Raw genomic sequence first — 27,264 nt, 5'->3', positions numbered from 1 at the left:
ATCTAGTACATAAAATAAAAGTTACATCCTAAAGCACCTACTTTTTGTTATCCTGGGACAGTCTTTTGTGTTCATTTCATATCTCATGTATGTTGTAGTTTACCTTGCTATTTCATTACAGTTTACCATTATTTATTTCAGCATATCTGAAAACTTCAGGAGGTCTCTCTATAATTCAAACGCTCTGCCGATGTTGATCCGTGTTTTCGTCCTAAGTCGATCCGATTCACGTTTGGCCTGACGAGCTTCAGCAGATACATTTTTGTTTTGTTTTTTATATTTATGTGGAGTTCGTGTTGGAGTGTGTGTTGTGCTGGAGGCAGAGGCTCGGGAGCGCGCATGCACGTCACATCCGATGGATTTCACAGAAAATCCGACCCGGAGACTTCACATAGAAATAGGAATACTGGCCTTCAGAGGTAATAGCAAAACCCGACAAGTGATCATTGTAATGTGTGATTCACACACAGGCAATAAAAAAAGGATTCATTTTAGAAGAAAAGTTACATATAGCACCTTTAACAACTACCTTACCTATTAATAAGCAGTAATTAGGAGTTTATTGAGGCAAAAGTCATAGTTAATAGTTAGTTAATAGTGAGAATTGGACCCTAATCTAAAGTGTGACCATTATTATTATTTAAATTGGCTTTATTTCCATTGCTTTTTATATTTTAGGATTTTTACAAAACAATGTACTTTGACTTAGGGGCAGTTTACACGACACTATTTTCAACTAAAAGTGGAAAACTTGTTATGCGTTTTGGCGCTCATTTAAACAACAATGGCGTTTGGGGGGCCTGAGAGTACCTCAATCGTCTCCATGTACACAACAAAATCATCGCCAACTACTGGCCTGGCATGAATAATACAGCACTTTTAGTCATTTTCGCGGATCCGTGTAAACAGGGAAAAGCAAAGAAAAACTTTTACGCTTTTAGTACATTGTTGTCGTGTAAACGTACCCAATAAAATGTTCTCATTGACCCACTTATTGGAAGAAATGTGTTGCCCAGTGAATATTTTTAAATAAGCACACAAACAAACTCCCAAAAGATTACAAGAATTTATTTGGTATATACAGAGCATACATATAGCATGCATATTTACACCACATTGTATTTACAAACACTACAAGGTTCACATACCATTGGAGAAAAAAACAAACAAATACAAAATATTCACGAATAGTGTGTAGTTTCAGAGCAAGACAGCCTGAAAATGTTGAAGTCTAATTCTGATAGGTTCACATTTACATATTTCAGACTTTCCTCTTTTGTCGGAAAGCCCGGTGACTGATTCGTTGTGAACTGTCACATCAAGATCCACACGATATGTACAGTAACATATTCTTGATGTCAAGATAATGAAACCTTATACACACACACAGACACACACTCAAATGAGGTAGATAAACAGAAAGACAGCACAATCAATTTCACCATTCAACGTACAGGAAAACCACTGTGTCAAACACAGCAGTGTGAACTTACATTTTAGAATAAAAAAGTTTATCTCAAGACAGAGTGTTTACTGGAATGAGAGAAAGACCTTTTGATAAAAGGCCTCTGTTACAGCCATTTAATGACCCTTGATTACACCTATAGAGATTCAAACTCTGTTAGACATGACAGCATTGTTTTAAACATTCCCAAAAGACACAATACAACAAGGACTATACATAAACACATTCATTTAAACCCACATACATGGTTACATAGAGCTATAGTGTGACCAAACACACGCAGACACTTAAATGGTGAAGAGCTGAAAAGAGAGATAAAAACATTTGTGTCATCAAAATATATTTTGTGTTCCAAATAATATAGTGTTCTCATATAAAAAATATATCTATAATAAAATCTTATTTTATATGACTATGTCAGGAGAATATAAGTGAATGCAGCTCACTTCAGCATTATGGACTATGTTTAGATTTAGAGAAAACACACAAAAACTTAGAGAAATATGCCCACAAAAATTCACAGTATGCAGATAGAATTATAGGGTGGCTCTATGTATGTATATATATATATCTCTCTCTGGAAAAATACAACTATACACAAATAAATGTTTAAATTCTTACTCTCTTTTCTCTTACAGGAGACATTTATACATGTTTACAATGAAACTAAGGTTTGAAATAAAGTACATTCTATAGGTACAGTCTGTAGCAAGCAACACGGACCAAAAAAAAAAGCAACATTAGATACTAAAAACAACCAACCAAACAAACAACTAGATGCACAGGTTTGGCAGATTTTCACATCAGAGGGTATATACTGTGCTTAAAGCAAAGCAAACACCACTTCCCTTCTTGCCTCATTTTATATCTGAAATTAAGCATATACTCAAAGTTAAGGCACTTATAATGTATTGACATTCATGTAAAGTTTTGACGGTGGGATTACTCTGGCTTTGCATCCATACATTTCTTGCACTTCACAAGTGTATCTGTATGGATGTTCTAAAACAATCCCAAAATGATAACTTCACATACACAGCAGAAATAAAATACTAATTTTTGAGAAAAGTTGATTTTGTGTTGACTTTAGTGGTAGGTTAGTACCTAAACATATAGACCGCAGATCCTGCTGTAACCCAAAAAAACTGGAAAGTAAAAGCCCATTCTTTGGCCTCAGATTATGTACATCTTTTGCGAAGAGACTGTTTAAATCATTCTCAACAAATACTCGTTTTGATTTAGTACGTTAAGGATGAAATACCAAAATATAACTGTTTGCTGAAATCATTACCTTTTATACTACTGTTGAATAATAATGCCCAGCATTTAAAAATAACTTTCTATAAAATATATAAGTCAATTTTTTACTCATAAAATGCTTATTATCTGTAATTATCTGTACAGAGACTTTAATAGTGGCTATCAAACAACAAAATATGGGAGGGAAAATGAACATCATAATTTAAGTTGTATTCTCCGTCTTATTATTTTGCAACTATCTTTTAAAGGCCAATTCTGGGAAAGAGCTTATGCATGTATATATGTAAATTAATTTATATTAGCCTTTATGAATAATTGTGTCATTTTAAATTGATCTTCTTAATGATGTAGCTATAAACATTTGGTTTTAGTTAAAGCTTTTTTTAATGGAGTTATTTCCACTTTAAATCTCTATGCATTCCATACAATATTCACAGAATATACATTATTTTACAATATGCCAAAAACTCCTGAAGACGGATGGTCTTAAAGAAAACGATATGCCATAATGTAGAATTAATTGGCATCTGGGTATTAAAAGTCAGATATGGACAAACTGACCATTCAAATCTTTAAATATATTTCTCTTGTTAAATATCGTATGTATGCTCGATGGGGAAAGGCACTGATCATTGTTTAGGAGCAGACAGAACCCTTGCGTAACCTCGCCTTAAAGTACTAACTGTTCCTCTGGACCGCCTTCATGCCATAATGACTGGTGTAAACAGCCTTTGTTATTTTCACACTGATTCCAACCATATAAGGCAAAACAACACTCTCTTGTGGGGTTCAACGGGGGAAAAAAGCAACATTTAAAAACCGTCTGGGATCTTGATTTAGTTATTTCCCTCACCTCTAAACGTAGCTTATTTCATCCGGTTGCATATTCAGCCTACACATTTCAGTTCAAATAGTGAAAATAATTAGGCATTGTGTTCTCAAGGTATGCTACTTAATCACGTATTCTTCTACGAAGCATAATAGCAATGTAAGCAGCATTGGGTCCAGCTGCTCTATGCGTTACTGCTGCTTGAACACGGCGTGCTCTGTGTGCTGCCGATACTGTGAGCCGCACTGCTGTTCTCAGACACCGGCTGGGACTTTGGCACCTGCTGCCTCGCTCCTGTGCCACCTGAAGAGGGAGATTGATAAAGAACACGTTAAGATTACACATTTAAGAATCTGTTTAAGATCTGATGATCCTATGCTCTGACAGAAATCACATGAAAAACTAAGGTAAGTAGATTGAATTTAGCATTTAATGGTAAAGATGATCCCATTCTTTGAATAGTTATGCTGATTGGATTAGGACTGGTGACACTCTAGAGCAGTGGTTGCCAAACCTGTCCTCACGGCACCCCAACACTGCACATTTTCTTTATCTCCCTAATCAAACACACCTGATTCAACTCATCAGCTCATTAACCCATGTGATAATGAGCTGATGAGTTGAATCAGGTGTGTTTGATTAGGGAGATAAAGAAAACGTGCAGTGTTGGGGTGCCGTGAGGAAAGGTTTGGGAACCACTGCTCTAGAGTCAGGGGTGGGTTGCTATAACTGTATACTTCATTTGCATGCTAAGTTTAAGGTCTGCCAGGCAGGGCTGTAGTACTCGAGTCCGGTCTTGGACTCGAGTCCGGACTCAAGACCGTTTTTCTATGGTCTCGGACTTGTCTCGGACTCGCTGGTATTCGGACTCAGACTTGTCTCGGTCTCGGCCACTGGTCTTGCCAAATATGGCTTTTGGTCTCGACCGAGTCCAGGTGTCTTTTTTATGTTCCCAGTAACGTATTATTGTAGTATGCACCCGCAGACTTCCACAGAAACCTCCGCAGATTACCGCAGATTGTAGTGCCCGTCATTGACAAGTATGACCTGCGCGTGTGTGATTTCTTTTCTACTATTTGCTACTGCAATACCGGCGCATAGCTGAAATAACAGATCTGTCTATTCACTGCCAATCATAATATGAAATTGCTATATGGACTAGTCACTGTGAATATTAAAGACTGCTATCAAATCTGGTTGTTCAGCGAGTCTCTGCAAGTGAGTGCCGCAGGTTCGTGTACTACACATACTCAAGTACACGTTTATCTTCAGCGTTTCATCGTCAGATACACTCAGAAACCCGTCAAAATAAAAGTTCGGTTTAACGTGAAGAAATTACCACAGATATATTTTACTGGAGTGAAGCTGCTCAAATGCTCAGTAGGCTACTAGTAGCCTACCTAGCAGTGGTGGGTTGGTGTTTGTATCAGTTCTAACACTGCTATAATGAGGTATCACCATATGTCATCATTCTTTTTTCTGTAGATTAGAAGATTATATGATATCAAGGGGAATGTCTATACTTAAAAATCCTGGGTGTTGTGACACTGTTTTTGCTTTTAGATCAACAAATAATAACCCAAAATTATTGTCATTTAATGTCAAGACTTTTTTTCCTGTCCTGGACTCGGTCTTGACTCGGACTCGGACTCAAACCTTTTTGGACTCGGTCTTGTCTTGGACTCGACTAGTCCTGGTCTTGAACTCGACAAAGGTGGTCTTGACTACAGCCCTACTGCCAGGTGCTTTGTCTCCATTTCTAAGCACTGCCCCAATGTATATAAACTAGGGGTGTAACGATACCCTCATATCACGATTCGAAACATATCATGATACTGAACTCACGATACGAAATTATTGCGATACTCCAAGACAAACGATAAAAGGTTAACAAAAAACGTACTGTCGATTAAAAATGTGGGTGCAAATGAATAGACTTGGACTTGGTGCTGGTAACCCAATGCACACGACAATGATGCCACCAGAGCGACAACCAATAGGAGTAAAGACTGTCACTGGAGCTCTCACGTCACCGTCTCGAGTGCAGGCAAGACAGGACTGTAACCACATACATGGATATGATGTGTGATGAAACTGTCGGCAGTCATTGAGTTTGATTCATACATTGATAGTTTGTTTGTTGTTAATTATATGATGCACTAGTGCAGTTCAAATTATAGTTTCCCCTGCATTGTGTGGATTATTAGGGACAAGATTCAATTCTTATTTGTCAAATTCGAATGACGTTTTAGTCATTTTTTTACGGAGTTTAATTCGTTGATTGATCGATCTGGTTAATCTGGTTAATGATTTAATACACTGAGCACTGCTGTAGTTTAATATCACGGTACTCTCCAACAGCAGATGCTAATTTTAATTTGTTTAAGTCAAATTCCTAGTCAAATTAGAATGATATCTTAGTTTTATATATAATTTGTGATTGCATTTTCTAAAGATACGGCCAGACGCACAGTCTACCAACAACATTAGAGCGACAGCACTAGGAACGCCCACAAGCGTCTTCACAGAACAGAAACTAGCGACATGGGCGGTGTGAACGAGGCTTTAGTTGGACTTGACTTGGACAGCACGTTCTCAATAAAAAGGCCTGCTGAAGACACACAGAGTCTCCTCGTCTTTGCTTCTGAGTTTCCTACAAGGGACACTTGGAAAAACACATTGTTTTCTAGATGTCATGAATCTATGACTCGCACTAAATGTGACTTTCTGAGATTCAGGTCTTTTAGAATGTCAGAAGTTGTTAACCCCGAAGTCATGAAAGCATAACACTTTCATGCACAGACACATTTATTTCATAAATGTTTTTTTGTTTTTTTCTCTGTCGCATCAAGTGGTTTGGCTGGTGCACTTAAGAGTACATTCATTCTGACCTTTCTATTTCACAAAAGGTTCTTCATAGTGGAAAAAGGATAATAATTGAAATCTTCTACACACAAAGAAAAAAAAAATCTTTTAAGAATTGTTCATTGAAAGGTTCTTTTGGAGAACACAAAATGGCCACCATTCAGCACTGATTTTTACTCGCTTTTGGCTCTAAGCGAGTGTTCTATCTCATTCTTCTCTTTGTCTTCACTGATTGTTGTTCTAGACAGACTTAAACATTCCTCTATCAGAGGACTCAACCCTAGATTAGAGTTTTTAATCAAATTCCAGGTTTGCTTTACATACTTGGCATTCAAATAAAACCCCAATATTAATTAAGCACTCTGCTCTCTTACACTACATATATCTGAATTCTCTGTAAAACGTCTGTAAATAATGTCCACCAACCCAGCATTGTAAATTGTGAGTGTGTTTATGTGTGTGTGTGCTTCTCTTCTCAGCTCATCTGGACGTGTCTCTGCTTCCCTGTTTTAGGCCCCTCTGCTGCTAATATGTGCCAGAGATGTGCTGCCAAGAGCTCCAGCTAAAAACAGCCTATTTCCTCATACAGCGCTGTGTACTAGACTCTCGCTTATCTGCCTCCGTACATCTCACTTTTACGGACACTCGTCTTGCGAACATACACCGTGACAGCACACAGATTAACAGCATATGTTGGTTTTAGTTAAATGAAACAGTACTCCGAACAAGGACGCATTTTGTTGTATGTGTGAGAAAGAGTTTGATGGCAGCTTGTTGACCTCTTCCACTCGACCGTGTCATTTCGTTGTGTAACTCCCACTCTGTGCGCACAGGGGCAACGTCCTTAACCTATCAGTGTGATCTACGACAGGGACGGTGACAGGATTACAGGAGCTGTTTTTTAACAGACCCCCGCAACATTCCACACGTAGCTTTCCCTAAAATAGTAAGCATCCCTAATGTATGGAACAATTATGTACTCATAATCATTATACACATCACTCTTTTAGTGTGAAAGTAAAGTGTTGTTATTGTGAAGTAAAATCATTTTAGTTGATTAAAATTAAGCTGAAATAAAATATAAATATTAGACGATAATTATTTTTTACAAGAACTGTAAAGTATTAAAAGTACTGAAACTCAAACTGAAATATAAATATAAATATAAAATAAAACTGACAAAACAGCATAAGATTAAATTAAACAAATGTAATATTTTATTTGTAAAAATAAAACCAAAAAACCAAAGCCTTTTTTTGCCATTTTCCTACACCTCAGAGGTAAGAAAAGCACCCGTGTTTTTGATAGTTTCGTCTTTTAGCATTTTTTTTTTTCAAGAAGCTCTGAGTCAATAATTTAGGCTGTTCCAAACTTGAAAAGCACTTGGGGTTAACGTCGGTATCAAAAAATTATTCCATGCAGGGCTATTTTAGTAATATGATTAAATACTTTACAATGTTGTGGTTAAAGTAATCAATGCCATTATGAGAAACACATGACTGGAATGATCAGAGCTTAGTACGCCATTACTAAACTTTTTTCTTTCTTTTTTTTCATTTCAACATTTTACACACGTTTCCGACAAGAAAAAGTCACAGTTTTGACCTTAAATTAACTTAAAGGGTAGTCAAATGAAACACTGAGTCTTACCAGTAACAAATAAAAAGTGACCCTGATCTAAGGTGCAAACATAAACTGGCAAACAACAACAACCTGATCTAAACTCTTCAGTCTCACGTAACAACAACAATGAGCAGGAACACAGCTGGATAATGTCATCCCAACTGAATACCACAGGCAATATTAATAAAACATTATACTGATTTATGTTTTTGAACAAACTCTAGATTAAAAATGAAAGCTAATAAAAGCTAAACATGACTACTTTATGTCAAGACACGGATATATCCAAGATACACATGTCCAAAAAATAGAAATAGCTCAAATCCAGAATGGCTTTGATCCTCAGTCTACATACTGATACTCATTGGCCTACACAACTACAGATTCTGGAACAGTGTTCAGAATGAGAATCCCTTCAAATGTGTGCCATAAAACGGTAGCAGGTCAACGGCACTGAGGACATAAACCAAAGGCCAGACTAAGGGTGAAGGCAAATGGGAGGAAATCGGGGCTAAGAAAGAGCATGCGCTTCCTCTGAAGGGTCAACAGAGGTCGTCGGCCTGGCGACAACAGGGCAATGCAGGGAGGAGGGGTGGAGTGAATCTTGGCATTCAGCTGGAGGATTGTATATGTATTTTCCTGTGAGGCCTGGAGACACCCTCATGGATAGGGGGAATTCCAGTCCCTTTTGGGCTATTGTACCCAAAATACTGCCGACCATCCAACAGACCCCCCCCCCAATGCTTGAAAGAACGGAAAAGACAGATGCGCTTCTGCTGACGAACAGGATATATTTACAGGCTGGGAGTCAATATGCTATTGTTAATATATTGCTGTTAACAGAACTGGCAAGCCCTTCCGACGATCAAAAATGAGCTTGTTTCCTTGCTTATTTTGACAATATGATAAATGATATGATGCATAACTCTCTCAATACTAATTAGCGTGAGGCAGGGAATGAGAACAAGGGTCAGATGAGTTCAAGGGTGTTCTGATGTGAATATTTTCTCACCTGTATGCGAGTAGATGAACCAGAGAGCTCCAGTCAGAAGGGCTCCGATCACAAAGGCAGCAAAAGCGATGCCCACCACAGTCGGGGTGTCCAACACATATATGATGTCTGTGAGAAAGAAATCAAAATATAGGTTAAAGTATGTATGTAAAAGTTCTGATTTTTCACTCTGTGGTCAGGGTTACAGTACAGTTTGGTAAATATTTGGTACATCGCAATTTGGAGTGCATCAATTTGGAAAATGTAAGGAATGTGAGTAAACCAATCCAATTACTTTTTCAATTACAAGAAACTTTTTCACACCATTGTTTCATGCATTCAGACATGCTGCAGAAACATGGATAGCATTGTAAAATTACAGTCATATATATATATATATATATCATATATGTGTGTAAAACAGTTTTTTCTTTTTACTTTTTTTTTATATATACATACTTTAACTCAGTGCCTGAGTTATGTTAAAAAACAAATGTGGGATAGCCAGTAATTTATTCATTTATTTGTTCAACTGAACTAATTTCATCTGAATAAGGACTGTTTACTATTGTATTTTAAGAGCTGCTTTACAACAGAATTGAATTGTGTTTGCATCATTGAATCATTATTTTCCTGTTTTCCTGTAAAGGAAAGGAAAACAATCTGTATTGTATGAAGTGCTATATGAACATAGGTGACTTGACTTGATATTTTTTTATCTGTTGTTTCATTTTATATTATTTAATATACTATTCAATTGCATTATTTTAGTGTCATGTGTAAAGTATTGCCCATGTTTTATGAACAGCCCACTTACGATGAACTTGGAGGAACACTTGGATCGACACTATGGGGAATGCCATCAGTGTGACTGGTGTCTGAAGCATGTGTATAGAGACGAAAATTTAATTGGCCGACGACAGTCCATGACCCCACTACCAGAGTCCACCAGACGTATAAGAGGGTGCCTGCAATAGACGCCATCAACTCTTTGTGTCTTTAGGAGACTCTTGTTTGTATGCGCGTGTAAGACAACCGCCACGGGTGGAGCAAGTTCGACTCCAAGGAAGCTGGATGTCTCGCCCTCTGAACTTTTGGCACATCCATAGGTTTAGAGAGGTGAGGTTGACAGCTTTCAGGGGATACATACCGTCCCGGTCTAAGTCTTCGCCTAATACCTTTGGGGGACCTGGTCTGTCACAATCTAAGGACTGGAGGCAGGGCTTGAGGCTGAGCGTGGCCACTCGTGCTCCTCCGGTGAGGAGTAGAGCACAGAGGAGGCAGGACACTAGGAGGAAATAATTAAAAAGGAAGCGATTTTTGAAACCAGACTAAATCGCTGTTGGGTTTTTAAAGTAGGGTCCTCCACTCCCTGTTGGAGCCTTAACTGGTCCTGTACAACCTAACAAGTAGGAATTAATATGCTTTTTAGCAGCTCTTCTTGTTACCAGGCACCTTTGTCAGGTGCTCAGAGTCTTGGGACCCTGGACAGGTCCGGGCAGTCCTTCTGGGTTGAGTGTAGAGTAGAACGCTCCCCTACGGTCTGGATTTTAAAGTATTGTCCTTTATTTCATTTAGCCTTAACTGATCCCTTAGAACCTCGCAAATAGAGGTTAATTTGCCTTCTGGCAGCTCTTCTTGTTATCAGGCACCTTTGTCAGGTTCTGGGAGTCTTAGGTAGGTAGTAGAGCTGAAGCTCCCTGGGCTTAGATAGAGTTCTATGTAGCGAGGAGGGTGAATAGTTATTCTAAATAAAACCACAGGCACAGCTAATGAGGCAGGCATTCCCTCAACATGACCGAGTGGGTATTTGTTTCCCATCGCATCAATCCAAGATGCAGTGTTGAGTTCCACTTCGAAAGAGAACATTCTGTGAAAAGGGGACACTGTGTCTCGTCACCATGCCTCAGATTTACCTGCCCGTCTCCTTCAGACAAAAAAAGTTGATGACGTCTATTGCAGGTGCCCTCTTATAAGGGCAGGCGCTCCAGTAGTGACGCCATGGACTGCCGTTCATCAATTAAATTTTCGTATGTATATACACGTGTTTCAGACACTGGTCACACTGATGGCACTCCCTATTTCATCGTTCCAAGATGGAGTGTCTCGTTCCCCTTCTCAGGGAACCATTATTACATTCGTAAACTGAGACTTCATTATGTGGCCATATGGTCGTTATCAGTACATTATAAAAGCTGAGGTAAAAGTTGCCTTTGGTAGCTTGGTATATTAACATTATATTACTTGATGAAACATGATAATACGTTAAAGTATACACGCACAAATATCTTATACCTGAAAAATTGCTACTGTATTCTTTACATTCATGATGTTTACATGCTGTGTGGTGCAAGTGTTTGGTGACCACGTATAAAGTAAGAGCACATGCTTGGTATGGGATTTGCAGTGGCATCCGAGAGCAAGCCAAGTATCTGAGAGTTTCCTTGGACTCGCGCCACAGGCCGAATGACTTTCAGAGCTCTAATTAGCTCTAATGATCACTGATCACACAGCACAATAGACCCTGTGTGGCCACCAGCTTCATAGCCCATCTGGTCTAGCGCCAAAATCCCAAGCACAATAGAGGCTATTCTCAGAGAGAGCACCTTCAGATTTTCATCCCCTCTGACAGACTGATGACAGACTATCACTGGAGCGCTCTGTTAAAACAAGAGCGAGTGCTATGTAACAGCTCCCACCTCAGGCTTTTACCCTTTACCCCAAATCACCACCAGAACCAACCCCTATATCATATCTGTGCAGGACAGCTCAAAAATATAAAGCTTGTCATCAACACTTCTGTCTATGTACATGTTATAGGCCTAAGCAAAGGGTAGAGAAACAGTAAACAAAAAAACCCCACTAAAGTTCAAAAGTTTGCAGTCGGTGAGATATGTCTCTTATGCTCACCAAAGCTGCATTTATTTGATTAAAAAAAGAAAAAGCTAAGAACAGTAATATTAGAACAGTATATTAGATTCTAATTAGTAATATTAGAACAGTAATATTGTGAAATATTAGAATTGAACTATTTTCTGATTTAATATATTAAAATGCAATTTATTCTTGTAATGGTAAAGCTTAACTTTCAGCATTAAAACGGTTGCGCTGCTTCTTTGATGAATAGAAAGTTCAAAAGAACTTTGAAATAGAAATCTTTTGTAACATAATAAATGTCTTTATTGGTCACCTTTAAGTAAAATAATTGAAATGCATTCTTTCCGAATAAAGTATTAATCTGAATATGAAGTATTAATTTCTTTTAAAAAAGCATACTTATGAACTTTTAAATGGTAGCATATCTGTGATAATTGTCTTTTTTCCCATGCAATGAGAAATGTAATGATTTTTTTTATATATAAAAATTTAATGAGGTCCAATGTTGTTTGGACTCCATTGACTATCACAATATCTTCTTTTGTGCTCCACAGAATACAGAAATTCATCTATGTAAATTATGACAGAATTTTCATTTTTGGGTGAAATAAAATAAAATCTCAATGTACTGTATTTATGGCTTACAAGAGGAAGCGAAACAGAACAGAGAACAAAAGCTTGTACGATTAGAGGATTCCTGGGAGAAGCTATGTCAGCTTGAAGCAAGGGATGTGGTTTGCTCTGCCGTTGCCATAGGTTTGTCTGAGCTACTCCACCCACAAACCCTGTAAAGTATCTCGGAGGGAAGTAAATGAACTAGCCCTAATGACTTGGACAACATTGTATGTAGTCACCACCGCCCAAGATCTCCTCCCGGGTGTCAGAACATATTTGTGCTGTTCTTTACTTCGCCCTTTTTAGGACTAGCTGGGTTTCTCAAAGGAAGTATGAACACAAGAATAATACTCTTGTGTGTATTTTTTGGACAAGCATTGGACAAACTTCAACAAGATGATGTGTTTGCCTGATTCAGCAGTAAAGAGCAGAGGTGTAAAGTCCAGGTTCAGAAAGTAAAAGTCCTCCTCAGTATTTTGTTCCAATCACCTGGCATTTGCTAATTAGCACAGTTTTCCAGCCAGGAGATAGAACTAATTAGTGAAATCAGCTGGCTGAGTTCATGGGTGGAATAAACATACGGCAGGACTTTTACTTTCTGACCCCTGGACTTTACACCTCTGGTAAAGAGCACAGTAAAAAGTCAAAATCCCATTCATTTTATTCAGAATGAAATAATTTAGCAAAACATCAATCTTTGAAGACAGACCTACCATGAGAACCCAGTCTCTCTAAACTCTCAGTCAACTTAGACATTTGAAACACACGGTAGGAAGTCAAAACTGCTCTGCAGATTTTGGGCAGTCCAAGTTGACAGATTTTGCTGAAAATCGCATGGTTTATGATGGGCAGAGAATACGATGTTTTGTCCAGTTGGAGGATATCATACATGTTTGATATTTTGAGATTATTTTAAAACACATTGTTTTCATTTGTCATGCATCCCCTAAAGTTGTATGTGTTCGGAATAACGTTTAAGTCTAGTGTGTGATCCTCAGTCATTTACAGTAATAAGTCAGCAACTGTGTGATTACCAGCACACCAAATTAAAATAAAAACATTTACAAAAATTCAGTGTGAGGTTGTACCTCTGCTTTAGACCAAAAAAGGTAGGGAAGTGTTGATGTTTTCTGATCGTGAATCTTTTTTCGGATGGCAATGTTTTGTTCTGCCATGTTTTTCTCAAGCATGGCACTCCCATAAACTGCCCTCTTTGATTTGTAGATTAAGCCAAACATTTTGGGATCCTGTCCAGAGCGGCGCTTTGAGCCTTTTTGCTTTTCTGCCATGTCTGTACAAGAGTCGTCTTTGTGTTCAAAATGAGACGAAAAGCCTGTTTTCATTACTTTTTATGGCATATCTGAGTTTACTTAATTCACACCAGAGAGAATAAACCTGACATTGGCAACACACACAAGCTTGTTCATCAAGAGTGAGCCCACACTGGATTCACACTGAATTCACATGCAATCTGGATTCACTCCACATTTTCCAGGTATGTGTCATCTGCTTTCTTAGGAACAGAATTTTTATTTTGTTTCCACTCAGAAACAACTAAACCTACATAAAACTTGACTTGTGGCAATAAAATCCCAGCTTGCATCCTTCAGGAGTGGCAATCATTTACCTAATCAAGTGTGACTAATAGATGCATGCTCCATTTGCTACAAGCAGCACAGCAACATTGTGTTATTAAACCGGAATGATTTTCATTAGAGTTGCGAGTCAGTAAAGTTGATTCACTCCAACCGCAATAGGTGCAATAGTGCCAAGAAGATACAGGGAACAGAACAAATCAGGCATGGTCATATTAAGTTTCTTTGTAAAAAAAAAAAAAGTTTAGACAGCACCCTGCTGTCCTCTTGTATACCACACAGTCCATCTATGGCAAATGCAGACTGCAGGTATATAGTGCAAAAACCTCCCTTTCTTTATCATGGTCAAGTTTCTTCCTTATCTTCATTCTCTCCTTTTTCTTGCTCTCTGAATCTCCTTCTCTGTCTGTACAGAAGGGGAGGTCTTAAAGAATGTTTAAGTGAAAACAAATGCTATCCAGAATTGGAAAGCTGGTCTTTTTCCTCTCCTCTGATGCATCTATGAGTCCCTTGTCCCACATCTCTAATGAATCACACACTTTAAAATCAAACCACATTGAAAGCACAACACGCAAATGCACACATACTCAACTCAAATGTCACATACTAAAAGACTCCAAATGGGTGTAATGCGCCACAAAGTGAGACAAGACAGGAACTCGGACCTGTGATCTGAGTGACTGACACACATATACAACCTCAGATACACACATTTTCCCATGATGCTTCATATATGCCAATCACAGCAAGATGTTCTTCAGAATATCTAAGGCTAAGATATTAAATTCAGCAAAAAAAAAAAAAAAAAAAAAAACGCAGCTTCTATAATACTGAAATGACTGCAAAAAGAAAAGAAAAAAATCCCAAAAAGTGCACCTTTAATGTCTAAAGTTGGATGTTGTATTGACTTGTGATCTTTACCTAGATGTTGTGGAATTTTCTCCTCAGGGACCTTAACAGTGACGGGTGTGTTAACAGTGACAGGTGTGTTGTCGGAGATGACCACCATTGGCTTGGTGATGGTTTTGGTGTTCATCATCATGAGTAGGATGTTGTCCAAACTGAGGGAAGTGCAGGCTTCATCCGGTAACATACACTACAAAGAAAAAACGCAGAAATGTTAGAATAAGATCCAATTGTAATCGTTGGCATATGGGCACCACAATCCTCAAAAAACAACATGAACCTCCCTCATGAGATAAAAGAGCATATTATAATAAACAGGCTTACAACTGCACTTCCTTTATTATGAGGAGAGGCCAGATTTTGGAGTCTGTTGCAGCTTGGCAAACAGAGAAAACAGATATTCTGAATGTATAAAAAGGATGTTATTCATTATATATTATATATCAACATTCATTTATTTTCCCTTTCATAAGGTACACCTTTTTATCTTATTTACCCCTAAAAGCTACCTTGAAGCAGTTGGGCAGTTTTTCTAACCCTATATTAAATGTATTTGTTATGTTTGTCAAATTCTTAAAATTCCATTAATATAATTATTAATCTAATAAATAAAGCAATAAATTAAACCAAATCAGTAATTTCAATCAAATGAAATCTTGATCAACAAAAGCCATCTTTGCATTGCAGTGGTACAAGCTGCATCTAGATGTATTTAAACGTTGTTTAATGCTGCTCAGAGGTGGCATTAATGCAATTACAATGGCATAAATAATGTTATGAGATAATGTTTTAATTAAAAAAGTTAAATTATGGTAACAGTATTTTTAAATATTAAACTAAAACCGACAGTAGGTGGTTGCAAGTCACGTCTTAATGAGTAAGTCATCAAGCCATTCATTCATTCAATAACGAAACAAATGTAAATTGGAACCAAATGTGTATTTATGAATTGGTCATTGAATCATTGACTCTCCCGATTCATTCAAAGACGGAGATTCGTTCACTAAAGAAACACCGCTGTGTATTGCTTGGAGATGCAATAGTTGCAAAAAGAGCAAACAATATTGATAATGCTCTGTTTAAAATGTACGCTACTTAATATTATATTTTTGTTAGTTGAACTGTTGTATGTGACACATTTGCAATCATGTTGCAATCAAAAAAATTATTCTTGCTCATATAATATTATCAACATTAAAAACAAGAACTCACATAGGGTATGCTTTCGTATCGAAGAGAGTTTGTATATAGACACAATCTGTGTCTATATTTATCCTTCACCTTTATTTATATAGTACTGCTTGTGTGGATGCAGTCAGTTTTGACCGTAAAAGATAAGGTTGGATATCATGTATTTTACCATTTCCAACACCACCATGTTTCCTGTTTTTATACTAGAGGCAGACTTTTGCCTTTTAGAAATACATGCTCTGTGTTAATGTTATTTTAAGGTGGTAGAACCACTGCCTTAAAGGTTCATTACCTTTTTTAGCAACCAATAACATTTGTTGCAACACATTACTGATTTGTTATCAACTGGTCCGAAACACTCTCACAGTGACCCCATCTGACCATTCATATTGTTCAAATTTTCACTTTGTTCTTCATAAGCATGGATTAGTGTATATTTCAAGCCATTAAAACCATACCATTCGTGGCCGAAATTGTGCCTGAGCCAAACTGAACACACACTCTTCGAAGAGAAAGCACATATAATTTCATACACAGTTTATACAGTTTGACGTGTCACATCTCTTATCCTCATCCAGATTATAGCTGAACTGTAAACATCTACGACCAAACAATGAGTCACTTTCAAGATCATGTTAGGTGAGACATAAACAACCTTAACGTGCAATATGATGATTAGAGTGGCTGAAAATGCAGGAGATTAAAATGATTATGTGTAGAAGTGAGGGAGGAAGGGAATTTGAAAAAGGACAGTGAAAGTTGGAGATTTGTTTTTCCTCTGTGGATGGTAACTGAAGTAACCTGAGATTTATGCATCCCGCACTCAGAGAGAGTGGATTGATGCTAGCAGCTGGCATAAGAGTGACCCGTGCCAAGGCAATGAATCAAAAAGCAACTCTTAGGATGGACAGCAAAGTCAAACAGATTATATAAATGAATTAAAGAGTGTGTTCATGCTATCCATATAATAAAGCAACTACTCTGAAAAGATGTGCTAGGGTCAATAAGTTATCTGCGTTCCTGTACTCTGACTTAATGAGATAACCCTGTGGAGTCTAAAATAAAACAAGCATACACAATGCAGCTAATTTTGATTCTATAAATGATAATGCAATAGAATGATTTTCAATCTGATTGTGTGAAAGCTAACACACCTGCAGTTTATATTAATCAGCTTAAATTGATTAGTACTGGAGTTAAATAGTTTTAAGAAGTTGAACTATGTTATCACAGAGTCATCTATAAAGATCTTTATAAATAATACAAAGAAATGAGGGAATAATGTGTATATGATGAAAGCAAAGATAAAGGAGATAAAGGCAGTGTTCCAAAACCTAGTGGGCTGCCAAAAAAGGAAGTTTCCTTCTAAGGCAACATCATAACCGAAATGGAAATTCATGAGGAACCCATTTGGAAGGTTCTACATAGCAGTTCCTACAGGACTTTGCTATATTTACTGTAAGAAATACTGCAAATTCAAAACCATTTTGCAGTTTGGAGTCTTATTTCCACAATTTTGCATGCCACAAAAAAAAAAAAAAAAAAAAAGTTAACCAAAGGCCGGTAAAGCAATATTAGCTATTAAAATCCATAACTCTGATTGCAAACAAATCATTAAGTGTTTAACTTAATTACAGTGAATTCTATTGTAAAATGAGCAGGAATTGATAGGCCACAACTGATTTCAGGATTTCATGTACAGGCAACTACTTTTAGTGTTACTATTAATACTAAAATACATAATGATTATTGGTGGGTTTTTTTACTGCAAACCAACGCAAAAAATGCATAGAATCATCCAAACTTAATTAAAATATAGTTTGATTTTAGCATGTGGCTAAGCAATACTCAAATAAGAATACGACACATAGTACACCGCATTATTGGGTGTTTTTAATTATATTACACTATTTTCAATTATATTTCTCAGTAATGAATGAACATTTCTCTTGCTTCTGCCATCTTGGGTTTAGTTTTTCACTATATTGCCTTTTCTGTGAACGATACACGTGATGATGCTTTAGAATTTACGAAAACAAGGAACAGTGTATCTTAGAAGGCACTATAATGTCACTGCCCAACTTTTTAAACAGCATTTGCATTATGAACACACCTAATGTACAGTGTGACGCCCTTAAAATACAGCTTAGATCTTGGAACAGAACTGATATGTTAGATGTTGGTTTCTACCTCTGGCAGGTTCATCTCCTGGTCATTTCTTCTGGAGCAGAGGGACATCTCACAGTGCAGGAAGAGCAATGACACGTTGAACTTTGATCTGTAGGTGAAACTGAAGCGTTTTTTGTCCATCTGGGCGTGAGGGATGGGGAAATCGCTTCGCTGAGGGTAATAGAGTACAGAGTCGTCCTTGGGACATATGTTCTCTATGACAACGTAGTCTGACGGCATGAGAGGATTGGATTCTGGAGATATGAAGCAGGTCTGGATCATGAACCCAAGGTTAGGGTCGGCTTTTGTGGCGGATATCTGCAGAGAAAGGTCACATGTCTCTGTTAATAATGGAAAAGTCCTTTTTCTGTGAGACAAAATATGCATCTGCTGCAAACAATAAAAGATAGAGACAGCAAGACAAATAGAGAAAGAAAAAAACTGCTTTCTTTATCTTGATTAATACAACTTTTTGACAATTTTTCAATAATACGATCAAACGTGATTCATATAGTATGAGATGGATCAGCAGAGTGATGCTTAGATGCTATATATTATGTCTATTCCTCTGCCAGACACGCTCAGTCTATCTTTTTTTGATCGGTCTTTGTGATTTTTTTTCCCCCACAAACTATCTCAGGCATCGCTTCAAATCAGCAAATAACGCACAGACGCAGTTCATTTGTTTTAACACGGCACACTGTCTAAAGAAACATTGTCAAAGTGTTCACCGTTCCAAGAATCACAAATTCTGACGTCAGATTTCTGTGCCTAGAATAAATCTTTGAGGATCATTCAGTTGTAATAGTTTGGCCATCTGATGTTGTAAAAGCACGCATTACAGACGAGAGCTGCCACGAAAAACATCACATCCCATTTCCTCAATATAACTGTGCCAAAGGGGTGTCAAACTCAGGAAAGTGGCCAAATCATTTCAGAAAGGCAGACTATGAACCTTGAACAATAATGCGAAAGATGCAGAAATAATATTGACTTGGCTGAATGACAGGCTGTCACACCACAAAAATGACTTGCTAGATTTCTAAATGCGTAAATTAGCTTTGTCTGAGAACAGTCCAAAATGTAAGTCATATTCCACTCAATATTCATATTCATATTCAAATTGAGCAACACATTGGTTAAAAGATAAGGCAAAAGCATCACTGATGTCAAGCCTAGTCTGAAGCATTTACATGTGCAAATGCATTGTTGCACAAGTGGGCTCAGAAGACTTGGATTTACAGTCAGTGATCACGGTCTAAAATGTTGAAAAAGCTGTAATCTACATTTCGAACAACATGAACATCAGGAATTTTATTATTGGGTGAACCCTTTGATACGAATAGACTGCTAAAAATCCTATTGCAAAAGAGTATTTTGTTTAATTTTCCAAATAAAAGAACAACAACAAAAATCAGTGAAACAAGGATAGATTTACTTGAGAAACAAGCTTTTTGTGGTTTGACAGCTTAACTAAAGTTTATGCTACATATAGGGAAATTGCGTGATGTCCATTGCCCTTTCTGTTGTTTCAAACACCATACTTTAAAATTGTCTATGCCACTTTGCTTATTCTTAATAAATAACTGTTGAGTGATTAGGTTCACTGTTATTGTTCTGCCACCTTGAACTCAAGCTAGCATGCAGTGTGGCACGTTTTGTTCCGTGTGATTGGCTATATTAATATGTGTGCATTCTCAACTCACTGGCAGACTTGTATAACCAAATGGGGAAAAAAAGAGAGATTAATTAAAAACTTTTTTTTGCAAGGCCCAAAAAGAGTGTGGACCCTCTTTGTGATCTGCTGTCTGATTGACACAGCAGATCCTCCATTGATGTGGCTATAAATCAAGAACAATCTGCACTGATCTGATGTTTTCATATGGCATATGAGGTAGACCTTCAGTGGAACACATTTAATCAAAGACTCTAACCCTGGAAGAGAGAGAGTTAAAAACGGGGACCTGAGCATTCCACTCTGAGATCAAATATTGTCAGCCTTGCCCCCTTGAAACCCCACTGATTAATGGCAATATGACATGCTCCCGGACCAGACAAAATGTACACACACACACACACACTCACAGCAGACTGCTTTCACAGCGATTGACAGAGAGACATCTAAACACACGTGTGTACTTTTGCAGCTGTAAATGCTCACATACTCAGGACAATGTCTGATCAGACAGACAGACACCAGGCGCTTATGGTATTAGAAACAAGAAACCATACACAATGAGAACCACACATCATGGTTAGAGGGTAAAAGCAGATCTTGTATTTCAAGAGCTTTTGGCAGTGACTATATTTGTGTATATGGTTTCTCGTTCAATTACTAAATTAGATTTCTAATGTGGTTACAACACTGGAAATGGTTTTATTGAACCCCAAAGGAATCTTTTCCATAATAGCACACACACAGAATGTATGTATTGTACAATGTAATGCCCCATGGTTTCCACATGTACACTACTGTTTTTTTTTTTTTTTAAATAATACTATTATTCAGCAGGGATGCATTACACTGATCTGATCAAAAGTGACAGTAGAGACTTTTACATTGTTACAAAAGCAATTACAGTATATCAAATAAATGGTGTTATTTTGGTGAACTTTCTATTAATCAACGAATCCTGAAAAAGTCTAGCACAGTTTCCACAAAAATATTAAGCAGCACAGTCTTGACATTGATAATAATAAAAAATGTTTCTTGAGACCCAAATCAGCAAATTAGAATAATTTCGGAAGGATAATGAGACACTGAAGACTGGAGTAATGACTGCTGAAAATTCAGCTTTGCCATCACAGGAACAAATCACATTTTAAAAAATATAATAAAATAGAAAACAGTTATTTAAATTTGTAATAATATTTCACAATATTACAGTTATTTAAAATTACTTTTATTTTTTAATCAAATAAATACAGTCTTGGTGAGCACAAGAGACTTAAAAAATCTTACCAATGCAAAGTTAAATTTAAAATTTCGTTTTAATAGTCAACTTATTTTCAGCAGTCATCAAGCTTGTACACACCGATCACAGACGAAGATGTAGCCTACATTTCATTTCACAAAGCTGATTGCTCACTAAAACCCTCACAGTCATCTTGTTTTCAGTCCATTTCAAGTTTGATTTTAACACGACAAAGCGGTGATATCTAAATGGCTGAGATGTTTACTTTCTTTTTAATTAGTCTTCCCATTAACGCCATCATTGTCTACATTCAGGCCAATTCGAGAAAGCGCACAAAAATAAGAGGTGGGATTTATTGCACGAACCAATCATATCCAATTATAACCGATCATATCCAATCATAGCAAGATGGAGGCATTGCCTCATCTCATGTGACTTTCCCCCATTCATTCTCAATTACCCCCCACTGAACCCACCGCACACTTTAGGGGTTCTGTTTAAACTCAACGGGCTCAGAGGAGGCAAGAGACGTGGTGTCCCACTGTAACTGCTAAAAATTGGCAGATGTCCTTCTTCGAAGCTAGGTGGTTCTGTCCATTTCACAGTGGGGTTAGATAACCCACATTATTATGTTTCTTGGGTCTGAGCTATTCCCTTCAAAGCAAACAAATTTGCACAGATTACATAAACTTCACAAGCAAATTGAGTGAACATAATTTGTGGAAATAACCCACCAAATTGGCTACTGATTTGACATCAATACAGTTGATTTTTACCCGCATTTGGTGGGTCGGCCGGTGTTTATTTCAAACCCTATGTATATGTACACATATGTATATGTATATGCTTACCTCCACATAGATGGGCCTGTTCTCAGTGATGGTGAGGAATGATTCAGGGATGGTTAAGTGGAAGGGATTGTTATACAGCTCCATGTTAAAGGTAACATTGTCTAGAGAATCTACAACGAAATCATCAGATCCAATATTACTGTCAACTGGGGTGCCCTGGTTCTTACGGTATGTGCAGTTGAACTAAGGACAGAGAAACAGAGAATTGGAAAATATTAATATTAATCTTTTGTGAAAGTGAATTTTCAACTCAATTAAAGGGAAATGTGAAGGTGAGAGAGACCGAATATCGTTATCCTGATGTATTTGATCACATACAGTAAATGCAGTCCTAATTAAACATATATATTATCATAATATTAGCATATTATAAATATATTATCTTCCTATGGTGACGTCATAAAGAATAAAAAAAAATACCATTCAAACAATTCAAGATATAATTAAGAGAATATGATATGATATGTAGCACAGAGAAATTTGTGTTACATATTATATAATGCATTAACTGATGCATTGATGGTTATGACTACATAGATTAATTAACTGTATTTTAGGATTTCTAATCAGACATCAGTTATAATATTCGCCACATCTCGTTTGAGAGTCGCAGTGAGAGGAAGATTTTTAGAGCGGAATGATTTAAATGATGTTCTTATCCTCATACAAATATATTGTTTGTATGAGGATACAATACATTGTTTGTATATATTGTAAATTTGTTGTTTCTATTCCGGTAGTACCATTTATAAATAATATAGTTTTTATGTGAATATCATACCAAGATAGATGCACGAGGTCCACTTTCTGGTAAAATTCTTCCAGTCACCTCCGGATCTCCTGGTAATACAACATCTCCTGACTCCAGATCTTCATCGTCAACAGGCCAGCCGCTTCCATCCTTCTGTTCCGATTGGCTAATAACAATCTGCCAATCACAGACACACTTAGTTCATGACTTCTCAGTAATAAGGTAAGGTAAACCCAACAACTTCCTAACAATCATACAATTTCCTCAACAAAACTTTTCTTAGAAATGACATTGCTTCACTCTGGTGTACACAGATACAGTCAGAGATAATCGAAATCTATACTTGCCAAAGGTCTGCCAAAACAGATGAGAAAACTGGATTTAATACATGGGAATGCACAATTTCAGCAATGTAACTCCCAAGGCAGATGAAAAAAAAAAAAAAACTCTGAGTACTTCTCATCGGAAAAAACACAGCAATCCATTCACATTATAATATGAGAATCGCCTCCTTGAGCTCAGGACAGATTATGGGTTCAAAGGTGAAAGAGGCCTGTGAACATTGTCTAGTTGAGGTGAAATTGATTCACACAAGACTTGCCAATTTGTCATAGGATTGCCGTTGCAACAACATCCTCCTTTGATGCTCTGTGGATCTCACTCTGTGAGCCAGTACTGAACTCTGACCATACGGGTCACATCGTTTTAATTGCCCTTGAGGCTCAGAGTTCAGAGTAAAAGATACATATTTGGGAGGTTGTCCAGTTTTTTTTTTTAATGGGTTCAAGGCTAAAAGTGTTTTTAGGAATTTCCGCTAGAAATTATCGCAAAAAAATCAGTGTGGAAGTGAATCATCCCTGCTGGGTGAAAACACACATGCGGGACCAGGAAACAGAAAACAGATACGGCGTGTTGGAGGGGACACTCCAACTGACCCTAGGACTAGATTTCACATCTGATATTATTGATTGTATATTGGCTTTAGTACTCACTGAATTGATATAGAGGACCACTGGGCTGGGATGGGAGGGGATTTTGGTGGTTTGGCAGCCAGACAGGGGCGTCTCCAGTATATAGTGGGTGGTGTTGGAGGTTGCTTTGCATTGGGAGTCCTGAAGAGTGATATTGGGTTTTCCAAACCCATTGGCCTGTGAGGACATTAGGAAAACATGACTTCACAGGAAAAATCTCGACCTTTGACAACATATCAAACAAGATCTATTATCAGTCCTCAAGATATTGCTTTCTAAATCTATTGTGCTTTCGAGATCTATTGTGTGTTGCAACTTTTTACTGTGACAAACAAGACTTGCAAGCTGGTCTAACTTTGCTCAAAAGCATTTTGATTGTAGAATGAGGGTTTTCTCTCTCTCTGAAGTGGTATATTACACCACGTATATTAAACTTCTGGTTTCTGACGTCAGTGCATATGGCCCACACATTCTGGGAATATTCACACTGCATCAGCTTGAGGGAAAAACAAGGTGTCTCTCACACAGCACTTCTGCACTCATTTAACATCTAGTTTTTACCAGTGTTAGGGAAGCTACTTTGAAACAGTAGTTTATAGTGCGACTATACTCAAGCTACCCTTTTAAATAAGTAGTTGGCTACACTACAACCTACTAATAAAACAACAAAAGAATACAAAAAATACATCAAAAGATTTTCATTGAAAGGTTTCTTTTAAATAAATGTATAATTTTATTGTATTTTTAACCATGTACCATGGTTTCAACAAAAATATTAGGCAGCAAAACTGTTTTAAACATTGATAATAATAAGAAATTTTTCTTGAGCATCAAATCAGCATTTTAGAATGATTTCTGAAGGATCATATGACTGAAGACTGGAGTAATGATGCTGAAAATCACATGTAAATTACATTACAAAATATGAAAATAGAAAGCAGTTATTTTAAATAATAATAACAACAATATTTCACAATACGTTTACTGTATTTTCTATCAAATATATGCAGTCTTGAAAAACATAACAGACATAAGAGCTACTTAAAAATGTAGTTGCGTTAGTAGTCCCACTACTTTTGGTTAGTTACTCTGCAATGCTCATCCAATATTTGCGTGTACAAAAGGTTGTGCACTTGTCACTTGTGTTTCCTACCTGTAGAGTTTCCTTGTCAATGCTGACCACCATTTTGTTCTTCTCACACTGCACACTGAATCCTACATTTGGAGATCCCTGATGCTCCTCGAGACCCCCAGCCTGATAGACTCGCTCCTCAAGAGATGGCATCGGAGGTGAAAATGACAGGCCCTGCTCCATGGATGGCAGAAAGGGGAACGGGAACCCAGTCCGTGCAGGGGAATCTCGGGCACTGGGCCTTGGGTTGATATTGCGGAGAATGGACAGCTCAGGTGGGAACATTCCCTCATCAATGTTCCCTAGGTCTGGAAGTGATCAAGAAAGAAGAGATTTAAACATCAATCTGCCTGAACACTTATTGGTAATGTAGATGCAAGAAAATCACACACAAAGCAAACACAGTTAGAACCAACTGACATTAACTGTATGTATTCTTTTTTATCAGTACTGAAAAAGTATTTTTGTCTTGGTTTCCAGTACAAAATTGTATTATGAGATTTACTTAGGAACCAAAAAGAATTGTTTTTGAAGAAAAAATGTATTGGCTTGTTTACACCTGGTCACTTCATGCGTTTTCTCTGATCGGATATCTATCCGATTTGTTCAAACGGTTACATTTACACTTGGCCACATAAATGTGTCTCCGCAAAACGAATATAAATCCGATGTCAACAAAAGCAACAGATATTTCCTTTGCGGCAGTTTGAGCGTTGGCTTGCTGAAGAGATGCTCAGCTACTCATCTGTGTTGATGCGTGTTGCAGTGATGCTGTCATATCTGGCTATAACATCATATAGCCTATAACACGCTCTCACACGTTTATTTTTACCCTTTTGGAAAGAATAAAATTTACATATGTGGTTTCAACAACCATATGCACTTACACATGTCCAGTTTCGCCTGGAATGTGTCTCAGACCACCTCCTGAAGTGGTATGAGTGATCGAGAGAGTGAGTGAGTGATTGAGTGTTTGGGAGGGCATTTACACCTGGTCTTTTTAAGACCGGATAACTATCCAATCAGAGAAAACGCATGAAGCTATCAGGTGGAAACAAGCCTTATCTGTGTGGGTATTGAATTTATTTATTTTTTTGCTGTGTATTCAATTAATTAAGCTTATTTGAACTATTTTAAGTCGATATTATTCATATCTCGGTTGTTGCTCTTGCCTTGTTCTCTGAGGCGCAGTTTGAAGTGGTTGGCGACAGGGGTGCTGGTGTAGGAAGTGACGGGGTTGAACCCTTTTTCCTCTGCCCACTGGATCAGAGCCTGAGATCCGGAGGGCAGCTTCTGTTTGACCGTCTTTGATACCTGCATCAGCCTTTCAGTGTCATCATTCAGGCCGACGGTATCTGACGTCTGAGAAGGACAAAGGGAAATAATAAGATGACACATTCACTTCACATGCAGAAACAGAGGAATGCAGTCACACTTGTTCTTTCTTTACTGTAGTTTAGAACAAAAAAATTAATAGTCAGAAAGGAAATAAAATGATATCTACTTCTGTTCAAGTCCATTTTTTGTGAGACACATTTCACAACTCTTTAACTATAAGCCAAGGTTCTTCTTGTTTTCACTGACAACATATTCTGATCTAATACCTTATTTTAAGGTACAAAATGAACACTCACTAAACTCCAAGTTGAAGTTAAGAAAAAGGCCAAAAAAGATTGCAAATTGCATGCATGTTTTGAATCAAATTAACTATAGACTGATCCTCAAGAACTATGATATGATCCTCATATCAGGGCTCAAATGCCAAACAACTTTTACCTTTTCAGAATAAATTTACCAACAGAAGTAATTTACAATCTTGTTTTATGTTGAATATCAAACAAGTCACCAAAAAAAAAAGGTTTTGATGGTTTTGAGATTGAGACCTCACCTCATCCCATAAATACTCATGTGCCTGAGCTTATAGACAAAAAATAAGATTGTGCTAATAAATAATTTTTAAAAATATGCAAAATGCAGTCTCATGGTCAGTAAGAACGGCTTTTTTTTTGTCAAATCGCATGCCATTGGCAAGTATGAAAAAATCATAATACATTTGTAGTTTTGACAATTTTCCAGGTTCAACTTAAATGATGGTTTGAGATCTTGGTCAAATTACATAGGAATTAAAAGTTAGATTCAGTTTGTTCTCTATTGGGTGTGAAGAACAGATGTTCCTCATTCCCAGCCGTGTTTCCCACAACTGCCTCACCAGGCGGGACAACGAGCTTGAGCCAATATGCCAACAGTAGCAGGGCTTT

The 27,264-nt window shown here is 37.4% G+C and overlaps 1 protein-coding gene across 1 annotated transcript in view; it reads right to left on the bottom strand.

Annotated features, from left to right (window-relative positions):
- Window positions 1–3,083: 3,083 nt before the first annotated feature.
- tgfbr3 (transforming growth factor, beta receptor III) overlaps window positions 3,084–27,264 on the bottom strand; it is a 122,193-nt gene continuing 98,012 nt past the window's right edge. Inside the window, exons 8-16 of the mRNA XM_056246239.1 lie at window positions 26,173–26,368; window positions 25,028–25,314; window positions 23,896–24,051; window positions 22,934–23,080; window positions 22,153–22,335; window positions 18,408–18,704; window positions 15,042–15,216; window positions 9,055–9,162; window positions 3,084–3,857 (exon numbers count right to left, since the gene is read on the bottom strand). Coding sequence (XP_056102214.1) covers window positions 3,739–3,857; window positions 9,055–9,162; window positions 15,042–15,216; window positions 18,408–18,704; window positions 22,153–22,335; window positions 22,934–23,080; window positions 23,896–24,051; window positions 25,028–25,314; window positions 26,173–26,368 — 1,668 coding nt within the window. The 3' untranslated portion in view covers window positions 3,084–3,738. The remainder of the gene's footprint in view (window positions 3,858–9,054; window positions 9,163–15,041; window positions 15,217–18,407; window positions 18,705–22,152; window positions 22,336–22,933; window positions 23,081–23,895; window positions 24,052–25,027; window positions 25,315–26,172; window positions 26,369–27,264) is intronic.

Source organism: Rhinichthys klamathensis, unplaced genomic scaffold (assembly GCF_029890125.1).
Source record: "Rhinichthys klamathensis goyatoka isolate OS25496 unplaced genomic scaffold, OSU_Roscu_1.1 h1tg000036l_1, whole genome shotgun sequence".
Taxonomy (NCBI): domain Eukaryota; kingdom Metazoa; phylum Chordata; class Actinopteri; order Cypriniformes; family Leuciscidae; genus Rhinichthys; species Rhinichthys klamathensis.
Note: the sequence above shows the minus strand (reverse complement) of the source record. Positions and strands in the feature narration are given on the sequence as shown.